This window comes from Rhea americana, unplaced genomic scaffold (assembly GCF_003343005.1).
Source record: "Rhea americana isolate MKP2758 unplaced genomic scaffold, rheAme1 scaffold_180, whole genome shotgun sequence".
NCBI lineage: Eukaryota > Metazoa > Chordata > Aves > Rheiformes > Rheidae > Rhea > Rhea americana.
The window spans coordinates 548,269-565,190 of record NW_028185928.1 but is presented as its reverse complement, the minus strand read 5'-3'; the positions used below and the strand labels follow the sequence as shown (position 1 = coordinate 565,190).

Genomic DNA, 16,922 nt, shown 5'->3' with positions numbered 1-16,922 from the left:
GGAGCCCCGCCGGCGGCGGCGGGTGCCGCGGGGAGCGAGCGCGGGCCGGGCCGGGCCGGGCCGGGCGTCCCTCCTCCGCCCCTTGTTTTTTCCCACCTGGAAACCCCTTGTAGGAACGGGGCGGGGTGGCGTTTGGGGAAGGCAGCTGAAGTGCGCAGGGTTTAGCAGTCTGCTGGTGCGGGGGGAATCGAGCCTCGGCGGCTGTGCCAAGGGCTGAGCGGCCGCTCGGGGAAAGAAGTCGGTCAGCGTGGAAGCGGCGGCCGGGAGACTGCCGTCGGCCTTGCCCGGCTTGAGCAGAAGGCGGCGAGTCCGGACGCGTTGTGTCTTAACGCGCTTCGTTTGTGAGAGGTGCGCGGTGCGCACGGTAACGCCGGGCGTGCGAGCAACAGCGGAGCCGCAAGCCTCGCTCCGCCGCAAGCCTCGCTCCGCCGCTTTATCCGCGCGGCGGGGCGCGCTGCGCAGCCGGGCAGCAGCGCCGCAAGCCTCGCTCCGCCGCTTTATCCGCGTGGCCGGGCGCGCTGCGCAGCCGGGCAGCAGCGCCGCAAGCCTCGCTCCGCCGCTTTATCCGCGCGGCGGGGCGCGCTGCGCAGCCGGGCAGCAGCGCCGCGGGAGCCGCGTGCGCCGGGGCTGCGGGCGCCGATGCGCTGGGAGCGCGGGTGCAGCTCTCGCAGAAGCACGTGCGCTTTCGGTGAAGTCCGAGGGCGGCCCGCAGGGTTAGAGGTGTACTGAAACAAGTTTCAGGGCTGGAGACGACTCTCTGTACGCTGTTCTAGTAGTGCATTGAGAAGACGGAATTTTTGTAGCAAAATTTGCGTGCCTTGTTTGTTTAGGACGAAAGCGGTGTGCCTTGGCTTAATTCCAAGGTCTAGGAAGGTGGAATCCTGTATAAACGTTTATTTTCAAACGTGGTTTGTAAGTTGTGCCTCCCTTTATCAGATTATAATATAAGTTTTCTGTCGTTGTTGTTTAAAGAGGATGGCATGCCGGAAGTGCTTGGTGAAGAATCAGGAAGATTTACCAGAGAACAGCTATTTACAGTGGTTGCAGCAGCTTCTATCAACTTCAGTTCAATGATATGCTATTCGATACTGGGACCCTTTTTCCCTGCAGAGGTAAACTAACAATTTAACCAGCTACTCTCAAATTATTTTTTTGTATATTGAAACTTTTTAAAAGATCTTGAGCATCRTAGGACTTTTATGGCTGTGTGAGCTCTAGGCTATAATTTTCATTTGTGGGAATTCATATTAAGAGACTGGTGCTGTTTAAAATACCACAGAGCGTATGTTACAATGACCTAGATCCTGTCTATAGACTAACTTCATCTTCCCTGCGGCTGCAGAGGAGACAGGAGACTAATAATAAGGCAATGTATGCTTGCTTGGCTTCAGGTGTCTTCAGGCTTTCTGATAAAGCCTCAACTCAGCAGCCATTTCCTGCTGTCACCTGTGTAGGCATAGCTTCCTCATGCTCTAAAGTGCATGAAACAGATCTTCAAGCTGACATCCAGTCCTCAGTATGGAAAATGTCAGATTACTCTGGATTATACAGACAGGACAGATAAGAGAAAGAAGGAAAAATATATACTTGRAGAAGTAAAATATTTTCTTTTTGCCTTGTGTTGCATAGCAGTTTGGTGGTAGAGCTGAGATGAAAACTCTAGCTCRGTCCTGTCTTGCAGTGCAGTGCTTTAGCTGCTCAGTGACTGTTTTTCTTTATACCTACCCACTTCTTAGCTCATATTGTCCATCTTTCATTGTGCTAAACTTACTGGCCTGGCAACAAGTGGAAAAAAARTTCTCATTGTATTGAGTGAATACAATGCTTAAATAGGAATGAAACATAAATTGTTATGATGCTTGTGYAGCAGAAGTCCATTTATTTYAAGGCCAAGTTGTTCCCARTTATTCAAGCTCTAAAAGAAAAATCTTAAGATCGTTTTTCTGTGAATATTCCAGTGTGCTGTCTGTAGCTCAGGAATGTACTTTGCCACAGCAAGCTCTCAATTGGACAGGTCAATAATTTGCCTGGTATTTGTTTTGGGGAGATGTGATACAATGAAGATAACAAGCTTTTCTGTTYGCTGCCTTCCCATCATGTAAGGGATCAAATCTCTGCAGCTGGCTCCACTTGCACACCAGCTTTAAGGGATCTGTATAAAGTCTGATCACTTACCTGTTCAGTAGTACAGCATACAGCCCAGAATTTCCACTTCATTGTGGAATGAACATTACWTTTTTCTTCTTTGACTATAATTCAAATAGAGGAACAAGATGTCTTTAAATTGCTGTATTATTACCTTATGAGCCTCTATTCTCTTTGAGAAAGAAGACAGCTTTGTAACTGAACTGATGGAGAATAAAAAAAAAATAGTGAAAGGCTTAAATGTTATTTGCCTCAAGAGTGTGCTTCCATCTTTATTAAGTTATAATCTTATTTTCTTCCTCTACAGGCAGAAAAAAAAGGTGCCAGTAACACAATTGTTGGCATGATTTTTGGATGTTTTTCTTTGTTCAATTTCTTGAGTTCTTTAATCTTGGGAAATTATGTAAGTATAATGCAAGCTGTAACTTACTTCTGTGATGATACAGGCTGACATGTGAAGATAGTTCTCCAAGGCAGATATCTGTTCAGTAGTGCTTTGAAGGCTTGTCTCTATATTAAATGGAGCCTGGCTAGTCAGTCTGAATGAAGCTTGTCAGTGCAATTTAAAAATTACTATTCACTGCAGTTCTTGAAGATAGGATAAGGTGGTTGACATGTCTCTGTTTTGCTCCTCTGGTTAATTATTTTTATTTCAGAGTAATCCACTTATTTATTTTACCTCCTTTTTCCATCAACCTGCCTTTCTCCACTTTTTTTTTTTTTCGTTTATTGCATTTATTTGTTCTGTTTACCTTGACCTATTTTATAAGGGCTTTTTTTCTTCTTTCGTCTGCTGCATTTTTTCTTCTTTTCTGGCATGTTGCCTTTCCATAACATTTCTTCCTGTTACCACTGCTCCTTAACTCCCTTTCCCCTTCATCGTACCTCCGTATGAGGTAAATGTCTCCATTTCTTGCAACTTAAGTCCTCACACAGATTCAGGATTTTTTTTCTTACTGGAGTAATTATGAATGAATAAATTATGTAACATTTTGTATGTTCATATGCTGGAGTATCACTGTTAGTACTTCCTTGGCTAGACCTGCTGCTGGATCATACCCTGTCTTAGCTAGGGTTTTTGCAAATTCACCATCTTCTGTTTCTTTGGCTGTGCAGTCTCTCCCCTGACCCATGGTGAATGACTTTCTCCTGGGGATGAGGTGGCTTATCAAGATGTTACACAAGTGCTATTGCTCAGTCCAAACTAGGTGCCTGTGGTGGCCTTCAGCTACGGCACAAACCTCACCAAATACTTTGCAGATGGAAGGGAGCTGTCTTCCCTGAAGACACTGAAACGAGCAAGTCTTTATCAATAGGTGCAYGGTCCAGCAGTCAGAAATCACAAGGATTTCGCTGAAACTCAACAAAATACTGGCTTCAGTAATAATGGCTGAAACACAAGGACTTTGCCCAGGCCTGAACATGGCAAATACACTGAAATGTCTGCTATCCTTAGGGGAAGCTATGGYGTGGAATTAGAAGCTCAGACATACTTTGTTACTGGATTGAGTTAGCCTTATGGTATGCATTTCATCGTCCATCACCCATCACCCAAGTGATACAGTCTGAAATGAATGACGATGAGATCTCTTCTTCTAGAGGAGTTACCACATTGCTTATTCTAAAACTTTGTGGTGTTAAAGTTCATGATAAAATTACTTTTGAACCAGCTTCCATTGACTCTTTCCTGAGAGAGCCTCAGAGCASCTCTTCAGCCTCTCTTCTGCCATGAATGTGGTGGGTACTTTTATTGCTGACTTGGCGTCACTGACAGTACTGGAGGGGGACTGTATTTCAGTGTAAATTATTGTTTGTAATGACGAATGCTGCTGTGATCTGCTGCTGTACAGAAGCCACAGCAAACAGCTGTGAAATAGTTAACTACACCAATGTCTTACTGTTCTGAAAACTGGGTTAAGTCACTTAACCATTTAGAGTATTTTTAGGTTCAGTATTGTATGGAAGCACGCAGGCAGGAGAAGTTTCTCCAAATCTGTTAGTTATATTTTCTATGAAATGCCCATAATGCTTTGATTTCTTAACAGTAATATACTTTAAAATATTTTTGATTTAATTCTGAAATAATGATATTTAATTTGCAGCTTACACAAATTGGGGCAAAATTCATGTTTGTGGCAGGGATGTTTGTTTCTGGATGTGTTACAATTCTGTTTGGGTGAGTAGTTTTTGCTTTTTTATTGCACTTTGCTTCTGATTTATTTTCATTCATATGAAAAGCTGTTCATAAAACAAAATTGAAAACTTGCGGGCATTTTTTAGGTGTTGGATACATCACTTAGCTTTCCTGCATCTTTACTTTTTGTCTCCCTTGTAAAGCAGAATGAACATTTTTCAGCAGATTTCAAGGCTTGTTTAGTACTTTGAAAGCAAAGGATGAAGGTCCAATCTATGTAAATGACTACCCTAGTTAATGGCAAGAAATCTGTCAACAGGCAGCAATAAGGGAACTACTTATGCATAATATTTTAATTATTCTTTTCTTTAAAAAAGGTATTGAGTGCAAATGAGAAGATTTGCCTGGCAGCTAGTGAGAATAAGCTACTCATTTTGGCAAAATAAATATTTTATTTTTGATAAAAGAAGCTCTTACTAGGTAGTTTTAACTTGTTACATTAGGCTCCTCACGTAGTGGTTGGAAAAGCTATGAAATATATCAGAAAGCATTGGAGTTTTTCACAGGCTAGGAGAGCATTGCCCTAGTTTCTTATCCCTTCCACCACCAAAGAAAGAGGAAAGGAGAAAGCTGTCAAAAATCATTTGAGAGAGGTTGAATGACTTTACCAATGGGATTCAAAAAGATGTAGCAATACATAGCAGTGAGACTCTTGTAACTGTGACCTTTAACTAAGAAGCAGCACTTTTGCAGCAGTCTAGCAGATGGCTTGTCACATCTTAAGACTGCATCTTAAGAACTTGCTCTTTTTCAGAATACTGAAGAAGGTGCCCGATGGACCAGTGTTCATCAGTCTGTGCTTTTTAGTAAGAGCAATGGATGCGATAGGTTTTGCAGCAGCAATGACAGCATCATTTTCAATCCTTACAAAGGCATTCCCCAATAATATAGCTACTGTCCTGGTAAGTACAAAAACTAATATTATAGCTGAGTATCCACAATACAGGGAATGACTTGTAGCAGCCTAAAACCAGCAGGATAAAATTTGATCTCTCATATTCAAGTGTATTTGAAGTTGTCATGCAGTGTTCGTTCATAATCTAGAATGACAGTTCTAGAACAAGCTTACAGCTTAACAAAACTTGAGTTAAATATAAATAATCAGGCAATACGTATTAGTTGCTTAAATTTTGAAGAAAGCTCACTGAATTGATGGTAGTAGTAACCTTTTCTGTTGAAACCAGATTAAAAACTGCATTATCATATTTTAATAATAACTATTTCCATTTATATGGGTGGTAGAAATATACATGACTCCAGTTTATTCAACAAATTTGAATAATTCATTCAAATAGTGTTGATTTAAATGAATGAAAGATACAAAACTGGAAACAACTTTGTTTTTTTTCTCCTTGCATAATATATTGATAAGAGTGATAAGATATTGATAAGATATGAGAAAAGGAGAGCTAGAACTTCTGGAAATATGAAGAGCAGTGATTCAGTCCAATTAGAGATTACCTGTATTTAATTGTTTTTATACTGTTGGGGAAAAAAACACTTTATACGTAATAAAATACTGCTTTTTCTGTCTCTTCTTTAATTCTAGTTTCAGTCAAATACAGACTGACAGAAATAATAGAGTTAAACTTTAATTAATGAATAAAAGTTAAGAATATCCTTCAGAATTTTTAATAAAGTTGAGAAACTTGATGCTTTTATTAAGATTCTTGTTAAGCCATGTAGTTGCTTCTATAAATGTATATAGAAGCGATGGATATTAAAACCTACTAAATTGTATCAACAATGAGGTACTGGCATTTTCTTTGAAAAGCAGGTAATACATTGTAAGCATACTTTGGATTTATTCAGTCAATAATGTAGAAGTTTCCTGGTTGCAAATTTAAAAATGTAATTGACATAGGTAAATAATGTAACCTTTACTTAAAGGAGCCTAGCTGAAGATGAAAGCTGTATACGGTTGTTTGTCTTACAGACAATTTTTTTTCTTGAAGTCATGGTAACATTAATGGCAAGCACAGTAAAAATGATGTATTGCTGAAAATAGTAAGTGATGGTGTAAGTCACCTTAAGAACACAATTACAAATATAACACAGCTGTAGTTTGGTACCTACCTTTGCTTAACTGTTAGAAGACATGTTGAGATTTTTTTTAAATGTTAATCTGTTTGCCTTATCATATACCACAATGACATGTTCTGCATAAGAATAAAACCTCTTCAAATTCGTTCATGTAAACTTGCTGCCCTTAAGCTTCATCCCTTCAAAATGGAAGTGATGAAGAGCTGCTCTTGTTGTTGTGTGCTTGTGGTGATTGCAAAAGCAGTAGGCAGAAAGATAAGCTGGCTAGGTTAATCAAGGTGTATCCTAGAGTAAAATAAAGCCTGAAGGAATGGATGAGGAATTTTAGCTTTGCTTCCTGTTGCCCTTCTCGATATTGCTAGAAACTAAAAAGCACTTTTCCTCTCCTTACCCTTTTGCTACTAGCTTTCTGCCCACTTTTTACCCATTGGATACCCTAGAGAATGCACAGGGGAGTTAAGTGTAGGCCTGTCAGCCTTGTTGAAGTGAGAAGTCTAGCATTTGTCAACGTTGTCCMTCTGTCAGAGGAGGTATAAAACTGCAAAATGTAAGCAGTATCACTTTTCATTTGTACTGATGTGTAACAATCTAGTGGCTTATTCCCCCAAAATGGATTAGTTAATTCAGTAGGACTGAATGATACATAGTCTGATTTTAAATTGGAGTCTCCTCGAACATAAGTATTTCAGTCTCAGAGCAACAGAAGTAAAAGCGTAATTTGAATGCAGTTTGGATGCTCCACCCCAGGGTGTTTGCTGTGGATTATACTAGTAAAGTTAAACAATTTTCTTGTGTAGATGAAATTCTGATCTTTTGGGGTCCCAGAAGTTAGCAAAACTTTAACTATAATTAACTCTTTTGACCAACTATTGTTGCAAGGGTTGGTCTATGCTTTGAGTTAATGAAATGTTGAGACAAGTATTGACAGTGTTGACTATGGTGTTGTGATGCAAGGAGATTCAAATGCAACTATGTTACTGTCCTTTTTTAAAAAATTAAAATCTGATAATGTAACTTTGATTTTTTKGGGCTATAACATAACAAGCTGAGTTTTCCCCAGTGCAGTTTCAGTGTTACTCCCTACCTGTAGTCACTAAATCCAAACAGTTGGTTATGGAGGGAGAGCTTTAACCTGAAACATCTAACTCCTCCTACAAGATGAGATTCATCCAAATAGGCTTATCTGAGTCCTCCCCCTTGAGCTGTAGTGTAACTTTGCATGTGAGAGAAATAATCACTTCAGCCTGAGTTGTCCTATGGACACTGTCTATCAGTGTAGCACTTGTCTCAGGAATTAGACATATTTGGTGGCATCTGAGTTGCAATGGATTCARATACAGGTGGTTCTCTGTAATGAAGCAAAAGAGGTAATACCTGTTACCCAGACAACTGTAAAATTCCTTTTACTAACCCCTTTTTTAAAGGTCTCTAGTGGTGATGAATTCTCTCTTTTTCCAAGCCTGACTACATTGTGTAGCTCCTCAGAGAAGCAGTTAGCTTTTTATTGCTACATTGGAATTTCTTAGCCAACTGTTTTTTTTTTTTTTTTTTTTTTGATTTGTTTTCTTTCTCATCCTGTAGGGCAGCCTTGAAATTTTTACAGGGCTTGGACTGGTGCTGGGTCCACCTTTAGGTGGCTTTTTATATCAATCATTTGGTTATGAGGTCCCTTTCATTACACTGGGATGTCTAGTGTTGGTCTTCGTGCCTGTGAATATGTGCCTATTACCAAAATACGGTAAGCTTTCTTCTTTCTGACTCCTTTGGTTAGTCAACTTGAGACAAAAAATAGCTAAACTAAGCCCTAGTTTCTCATGTATATAAATGTCCGTTAGAAAAACATCAACTTCTGGAGTCTGATCCAGCTCAGAGGGCAAAGCKCCAGCTAAATTAATTTGCACTCTTGATCAGGCCCTTGTTTCAATGGTAACTAAAACTAATGCATGCAGATGGCCTAGAATGAAACCAACCTCTTATCTCCATTTCTGCAAACACTAAGCTCTCTGTAGAAGTGAACTGAGATATACTTTTGTTTTGTTGTGTCTCCTTAGCTTCAGGGCTTGTACRGGATCGCTTGTATCTGCTTTGTATCAGCCTATCATTGTAGCTAGTTGAGGAAAGGCTGGATATATGTTTTGCCTGGAACAACAGAACTTGGCATATTTGAGGGGTTAATGCTGGGAGTCCTCCCCACCCCCCAAATTGCAGGGAGAGCAAAGAGGACTCTATACTGTGATGCAAGATCTAGTTAACATGAATGGATGTTAAAGTTAAACAGAGGTTTTAACTGTAATGCTTCAGGTTATCTAAATTTTCCTAAATCTTAGATAGTGCTGTTTGGAACAAAGGTAGCTTAAAGATAAGTCTTCATGCAAGATGATAATTGTAGGTTACAATTGCATAATAGTTTAATATTGGCTTCTATTTAGTTGTTAGATAACAAGCTTAATAGGGCTATAAAAAGGAAAATACTGTGCTTTTCTTTTTTTCTTTCTTTTTGAAATAGGAAAATGACTCATAAGCTTATGCTGTGAAAAAGAATGCAACCTTCCCTTTTTTTCTTTTGAGACAGATTCAGTCCCTAGCAAGGACTCCTTTTGGAAGCTCGTTCTTCTGCCAAAAGTCTTGCTTCTCTGTCTTACTATATTTTCTCTAAGTGCATGCTTGGGCTTTTTGGATCCTACAATGTCTTTGTTTATCCTAAAGAAGGTAAGTCTTTTTAATGTGCAAGAAAGTAGTGACTTCCTAAATAGTGGATAATTGGTTGTAAATCTAGTTTAAATACTGTAAACAATATTAAACTTTGTCCAAATCCACTGATTTTATTTTGCTTTTAATAATTTAGTTTCCACAGTGCTGTCAAATCACAGTTCCCATTTACTTCATCTGTTGATGTATGATGTCAGTACCTCTGAAAATGAAGAAATCTAGGGCCTTTAAATATGTATTTTTTCCAGTTAAGTGGCTTTCAACTGCAGAGTCCCATCTCTGAACAGACACAGCAACTGATTTTGTAAACTGGGACTTTTCCTTTATGAAAGTAAATTCTGTAAAATTGCAATAGCTACTAACAATGTGGCATCTATAGATGGGGACATTTATTTTGGGGGATGTAATGTCACTGCTTTGCCTTCTCTTAAAGCAATTCCAATATTAAATTGGTTGTAACTGTGTAGCCTATTGGCTGACTTTTTTCACTCATTAGAAAGCAAATACTTCCCCCCACCCATGATGTCCACAGTATTTAGGAAAATGAATCTGAAGTAAACAGTTCTGTTACAACTTGAAGTCAGGTAATGATTTTTGAATGGATTGTTTCTTAATACCTGGTCTAGGGAATAGCATTTCACAGTTTGTAGTGYTCCTGTAACATTGTTTTTCTCTCTAGTCCAGCATTTAGAGCACTCATCCAGGACAGAGGAGACTTGGAGCTAACCTATTCCATCACTAGAGATGTGAATGTATGTTTTGACCATCCAGGCAGGGTCTGTAACTATCCCACTATAGAATATTCTGCACTGGTGCAACTCTTCTGCTTTTTCTCTACTTCGCACCAGCAAACACTCACTGTAAAAGTACAGTAGCCTTGGTGAGTGTTTTCACCACTAAATTAGAGTTATTATCATGTTCTTGCACACAGCAAGGAAATAATGAATTTCCATGCCGCATGAAACACCTTGGAATACCCTATAAGTGGCAGTTAAAGTGCTCATTTGAAAAGCTAGTACACCTTTGGTTCATTCCRTACTTTACTTCAGTATAGGAAGGTGACTCTCCATTAGGAAACCACAGACCTCAGGGTACTTGCAAAAAGCTTCTTATTCATTTAATAAAAGTCCTCCTCTGGTTGAAAAGCCCAAGTTGTGTTTTGTAGGACCGTTTGCTTTAAAGATGCAGTGATTTGCAATGGAKGACCACCATATTCATGCTTTTCGAAGTGAAAATAAAACTGGTATTTGGAAATGTAAAGACTAAATCCACCTTAATTGTTSTGTCTGAAATGTCTCTTTCAAATATGCCAGCTATCGATGTTAGAATCCAGTGTGCTGGCCTAGGGACAAAGCTCAGTGTTACTCTTAGGATTATTTAGGCTGGATGTCATGTCAGCCCTTGTCACTCCACACTAAGACGTGGAAGAAGGCTGGAGTTCTGCTAATCACTTCAAATATTTTACAAACCTCTGTATGACACAGTAAAACTCAGTGTTAAAAATCATACATAGACTTCAGCAGTTTGACCTAAAATGTAATTCTCAGATTGTCCTTCAATAAATGTTGCATATGTGTTTTCAGGGTTTTTTTTTCTCTTTCTTTCTTTCCATAGTTCAAGCTCCCAGCTGGTTATGTCGGCTTAGTATTTCTAGGTTTGGCACTCTCATATTCCCTGTCTTCTCCCCTCCTCGGATTCTTAAGTGACAAGCTGCCAGTGAGTACTGTCCTGTTGTTTGGGTAGAATTAATAAAGCACTGTATATGTATAGTTAATACTGGAGAACTTTTGATATTGAAACAATAAATGTAGGCCCGGTACTGTAAAGGAATCTGTCTTTCAGCATCTTGCATATGCACTGAATCCTGTGCAGGGTTCATATGTATAAGAATATAAGGAAGTCCAAAATCATAAAAGACAGTGGTCAAGTATCCTGTAGTTGAGATACATTGAACTTTTGTGGTGGACTAGACATACTCCACTTTTCAGCCAACATGGAAGGTAGTAAAACTCATTACAGTTACTGTTTTTTTTCCTCCCCTTCTAATTTTTGAGAAAAAGAATAAAGATGTTTTGGCCAGCTATATTGACTTCTATCTCCTAATAAATGTATCATCAGAATTATTTGTGTATCAGCACACCTATTGGCTGTGACAGGAGAGATAGCCTTTCATAGCTGGTTCTCTAGCTCTGTTTAATCGCAGCATAGGATGGTTATATCTAATGCTACCTTGTTGACAGCTGCTGCTGACTGATCAAAGACACAAAACAACCTAGATTTTCCATGATCTGTATGAACAGCAATGCCAGTTTTCTGGTATTTCTTCTCTCTAACACAGACTAATAGTGCCCTTTGACCATACATATATAATTAATTGCAATGCTATATGATATTTCTTATCTTAAGGAAGAGWAAGACCTAAAACATTTTACTAATGGAACAGTACCACTGCTTGCTCAGCATCCTGAAGGAATCTCTGTATTAAGCAGCTCCTGYCAGCAATTACATCTGTGACAAGAAAAGATGAATTCAGTGTTTCTTRCTGGTATTCAGAACCAGCAGAGAAATTGTGAATCTCTAACTGGTGTGTAATGATGGCCCCTATACGAGCAGTACTGTTTAGAAGAAAAGGATTAGGAAAGGTGAAATGGTTATGTTACAAATTCACATCTTTAAACTACATACCTTTTCCTTTTCTTTCACAGTACGTCAGGAAATGGCTGCTGGTCTCTGGAGGCTTACTAACAGCAGTGTGCTTTTTCATGTTGGGACCCGCTCCTGTACTGCACATTGAAAGGTAAAGGATTGCTTCTTCTTGAACCATCTCCTTAAGTAATATTTTGGTCACAACTATAATGAGTATAGTCATGTATGTCCACAAATCTATAGTTAGAACCTTTGACAATGAAAAAGCAGTATTTTCTTGTTTCAAACATGAGACTATGAATGTGTATCAGTGGAAGCATCTGAAAACTGAGGTGTGGCTAAAATACAAGAGAAATGACAGCTTCTTGATATGAATCCTTTTTCTTTACTTTTTGTTATTGTATTTGCTCGTGTTAAGATGTGCACACTGAGAGGAGTCCTGCTTTTTGTTTTCCTTTCATCCCAATTCTGTGGCATTACTAGTGCAGTAAAACAAAGTCCTCTTTCTGTCTTATTTTTTATAATCTCAGTTTTATCAAAGTTTATGAACTATGGATTTTATGTGCGTGCCTGTGCAGCGCTGTTTACTCTCTCCCAATGTAGATTACTGGAGAAAATGCCAGGATATAGCTTTGATTTCAGTTAGATGAACAGAGACAATGTTCTCTTACCTGAACATTACGTTACCATGTTAATTCACAACAAAACAGAATCTGCTACATTTACAAAACAGCTGTAAAATCCTTTTGTCCTGGGTTATGTACTCTGTTAAAGCTGGTGTGCTAATGTGTAGAATTAGTTAATCCTGTCCTCCCAGACTCTCACTTGTTGAGGGCATAATGTCTTTTGGGGATATAATGTATTGGGCTACAAAACTTCACCTGCAAAATCCTTCATTTATGCAACAAACCAAGTCTGGAGTTTGAACGTGTATGTCAAATTAAGCTCATTTGCCTACTGTTTCTGTGCATGCTCCTCATAAGTTGAGCTCTATTTGGCTCAAGTGCAGGATTTTAAAAATTCTTTTACAAAAACTTCTTTATATGGAGAGCTTTATTTTCCAGTTCTAGTGTTCATTTAAAATTGAGTTCATTTTGGTTTCAAGAAACTTAGTTTTTTGATCGGTTGTGGAGAGCTGGTGCAGCAGCCTTCAGTCAAATGATGTGCTGACTTGAGAAAGATTCTTAAATAATTAAATACTTTTAAGTGCTTCTTTTGCAGTCAGCTGTGGATGTTTGTCCTAGTGCTGGTTTTGATTGGCTTTTCCCTTGGCATGACTGCTATCCCAGTATTTCCAGAGATACTGCAGTGTGCATAGTAAGTAATTTTGTCCAACATATCTTTCATGTTACCTTTCTTAGTAGAGAGCTCAAGTTACAGGATATTTACAGGAGTGAATGTTAAGTGGGTTTTTGGTATGGCTTTTTCCCCATTTTGTGACAAAAGTAGTGAGTAATACTTGCAAGCTTACACTACTTCTTGTCCTAAGTTTTTTGATTGACCACYCCAGTAAAACTCCGTCATTATGTTCCCAAATACACACTGACAAAACTGTATCTGTGTGTACCCCTTATAGTAAGGGATAACCCTGGTACAGTTTCATGTAAATGAAATTTATTTCATCTTCTTAGGAAGATTGATAGCAATTTTCACTGGATTTTCAGGGTGCATTGGCATTAACAACTGCACCTACAGGAGTCATACTTGCTCAGAGTACAAGTTTCTTGTCAGAAATGACCTAAGATGGCTTAGTTTGCTCTTATTTAAAGTATATTCCTCTTAAAACAGGATCTTTCCTTCTTAAAATCCATCTCTCATTGTTTTACCCTTGACATATGATGTGTGGGGAATGAGTGATGCTATGATAAACAGATATGACTCTGCTGTGCATTCTTGCTTGTTACTATTTGTCATGTGCAAGTTAAAAGGAGAGAAAAAACCTGTCCCTGTAGGGGAAGACTATAGATTGAGATGTAATGCTGTATTACACCTGGTCTAACTGGTCTGTCTTTCCGTAGTGAGAATGGATTTGAAGAAGGTCTGAGTCTTTTGGGACTGGTGTCTGGGCTCTGCAGTGCCAYGTGGTCCCTTGGGTAGGTAGTCACCTTTAGATAAACTGTTAGTGTTTGGTTGTTCTACACTATTGTCACATGAGAGCCTGCCACATCACAACTCAAAATCTTTTACTGCAGACATTGTTTTGACCTTCATTCAAAAGGGTCTAACTAAACAGATATCTAGTGGACATGTTAAAACATAAATTGTTGCTCAACAGAGGGAAAGGGCTCTGAACTCATCTTCCTTGAAATATATTTCAAGGAAGAAAAAGCTACTGTGATTAAGTGGATGTTAGTGTGCCTTTCTGCGTGTTCAYTTTTTCTAACCACTGAAATCCTTAGTGTTTAATATTTAGACAGATGTTTAATATTTAAAGATTCTTTACAGAGCTAAGTCCTCATACATGGAAGTAGATGGCATCTGCTTCTGACTTGCTTCTTTTCCCATTCTCTCAGTTTTCACATCTACCTTCTTTTGTYCTGGATAGCTTAGGACATAATCTTTTCTTCTCTTTCAGCCCCAGCCATTATTCAAGGTCTATGTTTGCACAGCTTAGCAGAGCACATCTGAACTTCTTTCCCAGTGGTTGTAACAGAAGTGGGTGAAAGATGCTACCAGCAACTCCTTGTAGCAATCAGTCCTTGCAGTCTTCTGTGACTGCTGGTGGGTTTTAATGGTACAAATCTGCACCATTTTGAAAGAAAACTGAAGAACTAGCTGTCCTGTTTATCTGATCTAGGATTTAGTACAGGTACATGTAGTACAAAGTTACTAAAATGCAAATTTCTATTGTTACCAGATATGTTCCTCTAGGATGTTGTTCTAGCYTTACAGCAATTTATCCCCAGCTGTAGCAAGTGACCATGTCATATAATCCYTTTCATAAGATGACAACAGCTGCATAACTTTGAGAACATTTTTACAAAGGTGTAGAGGTGCAGGGAGGTTATGTACRGCTCAGCCTTGTAGTGACTACGGTGATGAAAAACATATCTGCCACAGTGTGCCTTCCTACCTGCCTGTGTCCATCAGTCTTTTGTCTTGAAGTTTGGAAAGTTTAAATTTGGAGAGATGAGGGTTTAAACATTTTTAGTGACAGAGACAGTCTATGTAGATATTCTGTTAAAGCATGGTCCTCAATGGAGCCTCTAAGCAGTCCTGGGTACAGAAAAGAGTGTGTTCAGTGCTATAATATGAACTCTTTCTCYAGCTGACACTAAACAGATTTACTGGGGCCATGGCAAACAAAAATTCATACTTATTGTGGATTATAGGAAAGATGTCTGTGGAAGACCATCTGTTGACAGAGAAGAAACCAATGGAGAAAGGCCGCAAGGCGCAACATGCTGATAATATGATCTGTTATTTTTTATTTGCCATGACAGYACCTCATTTTGATTTGTTGCAGGGCATTTATAGGTCCCACTCTGGGAGGATTTCTATATGAAAAGCTGGGTTTTGAATGGTCCTCAGCCATCCAGGGAGGATGGGCACTGCTAAGTGTAAGTAACCRCATATTTTTGCTTGTTATATCTATTGCAATTATAAGTTATTGCATTAGGTCATTATTATTAGGATTGTAATTGACTCTTTCCTCAAAGGGACTCGCAATTGGAATATTCTATATCACTGAGGCTTCAAGGAGGAGGTATGCTGAGATAYTGATTCTTTTACTTACAGCCTTATAAAGTAAATTTTCTAATGCTGTGCTTTCATTTTTTACCTCACTACCAAYGTGGTAATGACAAAATGAGCTGTCAAAATATTGCTTAAATACTTTCTTTGTCTGTACGCTTTGTTAAATTGCCACTGAGCTAAATAGAGACCTAAACCAAGTAATGCCCATTCTATACACAGTACTGGTCATACTATACAGGGCAAGTAGTAGGTCTGTGGCATTAAAGGGCAAATACTACTGACAGTTTCTCCAGAAGGATGTCTGTGAGCTGTGTTGCGTCAGTAGGAATGATAGATTTGAAAGCTGTTGCTTGTATGCATGTGCTCRCATGCAGATGTGATAGAAGGAAACAAATTCTGTGATCCAAGAATTTTGCCTGGCTTTTATGCTCTAATGTTAGTATTGTCTAGAAATATCTAGAGAATATTAWACCTGATTCTTCCTCCTCCTTTTATTTTCCCTCTGCAAACAGTTCCAGTTCCAGCCTGCAAAACACTCCTGGTAATAATGAAGAAAGAACTCATCTGTTGGGTAGTGAAACATAGCCAGACATACTTTTGGATTTTCTCTTTACTATTKTCATTTAACTCAGTCTTCAGATGAGTGGACTTARATGTGTTTCATTATTCTCAAGTTGGGATACATGATCCACTAGTGAGCACCAGTTGTGGTTTACTTGTAGCTGCATCTCTGTTTTGAAACACTATACACTGACTGCCTTTCTTTTTGGAAATGCTCATGTGAATTGGCTGAACTGATGARTAATTCTCAGATGTCAGCGTATTTAACCATGTTCCATATACAGTGCACCACTGTATGCRAAGAGGTCTATTTTCAAATGTCGAACTTTTACACATGAGTCTGCTGTGGGTTATTCATAGATAAAACTACTGTTTCTACTACCATGATTTTTCTCTATCTTTTTTAAAGGAAGATCATAATCCTGTAATATCTCAACTGATGACATAAAATGTTGAAATAGAATTTGAAATGGTAAAACATTAAGCACAATATTGTTTTCAATAAAGCAACTTTCTTCTGAAGTTCTGTGGATTTTCTTAGACAAGAAAAGCCTGAAAGACTTTGTGTCTAGTAGTAGCTGTATTATATGAAAGTGCACCTGAGAATGGCAAAGGTAATGAAGAGAAGACTGCATCTCCATGCAGAACTCATCTTCTATCCTCGACAAAATTTGACATGCGTGTGTGCATGTAGGTGTGTACATTATATATAAGTTTCATATGAAGACTCAACTTGATCTGTGGGAGGTCCATATTGCTAATAAATGCCAACTGGTATGCTGCACTAATTGCCTCTGCAACAGAAAGTCTCTCAAAATCTAAGGCAACCATTCTCCAACATTTGTGTGGAAAAAAACAAACTGAAAGAAAATAAAACCCCAAAAAACCCCATCCTAACCACTAACAAAARAGCTCTTCTGTTCTGTAG

General features: G+C 38.8%; 1 protein-coding gene across 2 annotated transcripts; it reads left to right on the top strand.

Annotated features, from left to right (window-relative positions):
* The first annotated feature begins 53 nt into the window (after window positions 1-53).
* Window positions 54-16,759, top strand: SLC18B1 (solute carrier family 18 member B1). 2 transcript variants are annotated; one of them, XM_085301852.1, is made up of 14 exons: window positions 57-348; window positions 973-1,112; window positions 2,453-2,548; window positions 4,248-4,321; window positions 5,094-5,241; window positions 7,964-8,120; window positions 8,955-9,091; window positions 10,706-10,807; window positions 11,797-11,888; window positions 12,959-13,054; window positions 13,756-13,830; window positions 15,204-15,297; window positions 15,397-15,443; window positions 15,946-16,756. In XM_085301852.1, exons 2-14 carry the CDS (start codon window positions 981-983, stop codon window positions 16,016-16,018), a joined length of 1,323 nt encoding a protein of 440 aa, XP_085157978.1. In that variant the 5' UTR covers window positions 57-348; window positions 973-980; the 3' UTR covers window positions 16,019-16,756. The 2 variants fall into 2 exon arrangements, with proteins under 2 accessions (XP_085157979.1, XP_085157978.1); XM_085301853.1 differs by lacking the exon at window positions 15,397-15,443 and having other exon boundaries at window positions 54-348; window positions 15,946-16,759.
* Window positions 16,760-16,922: the final 163 nt, after the last annotated feature.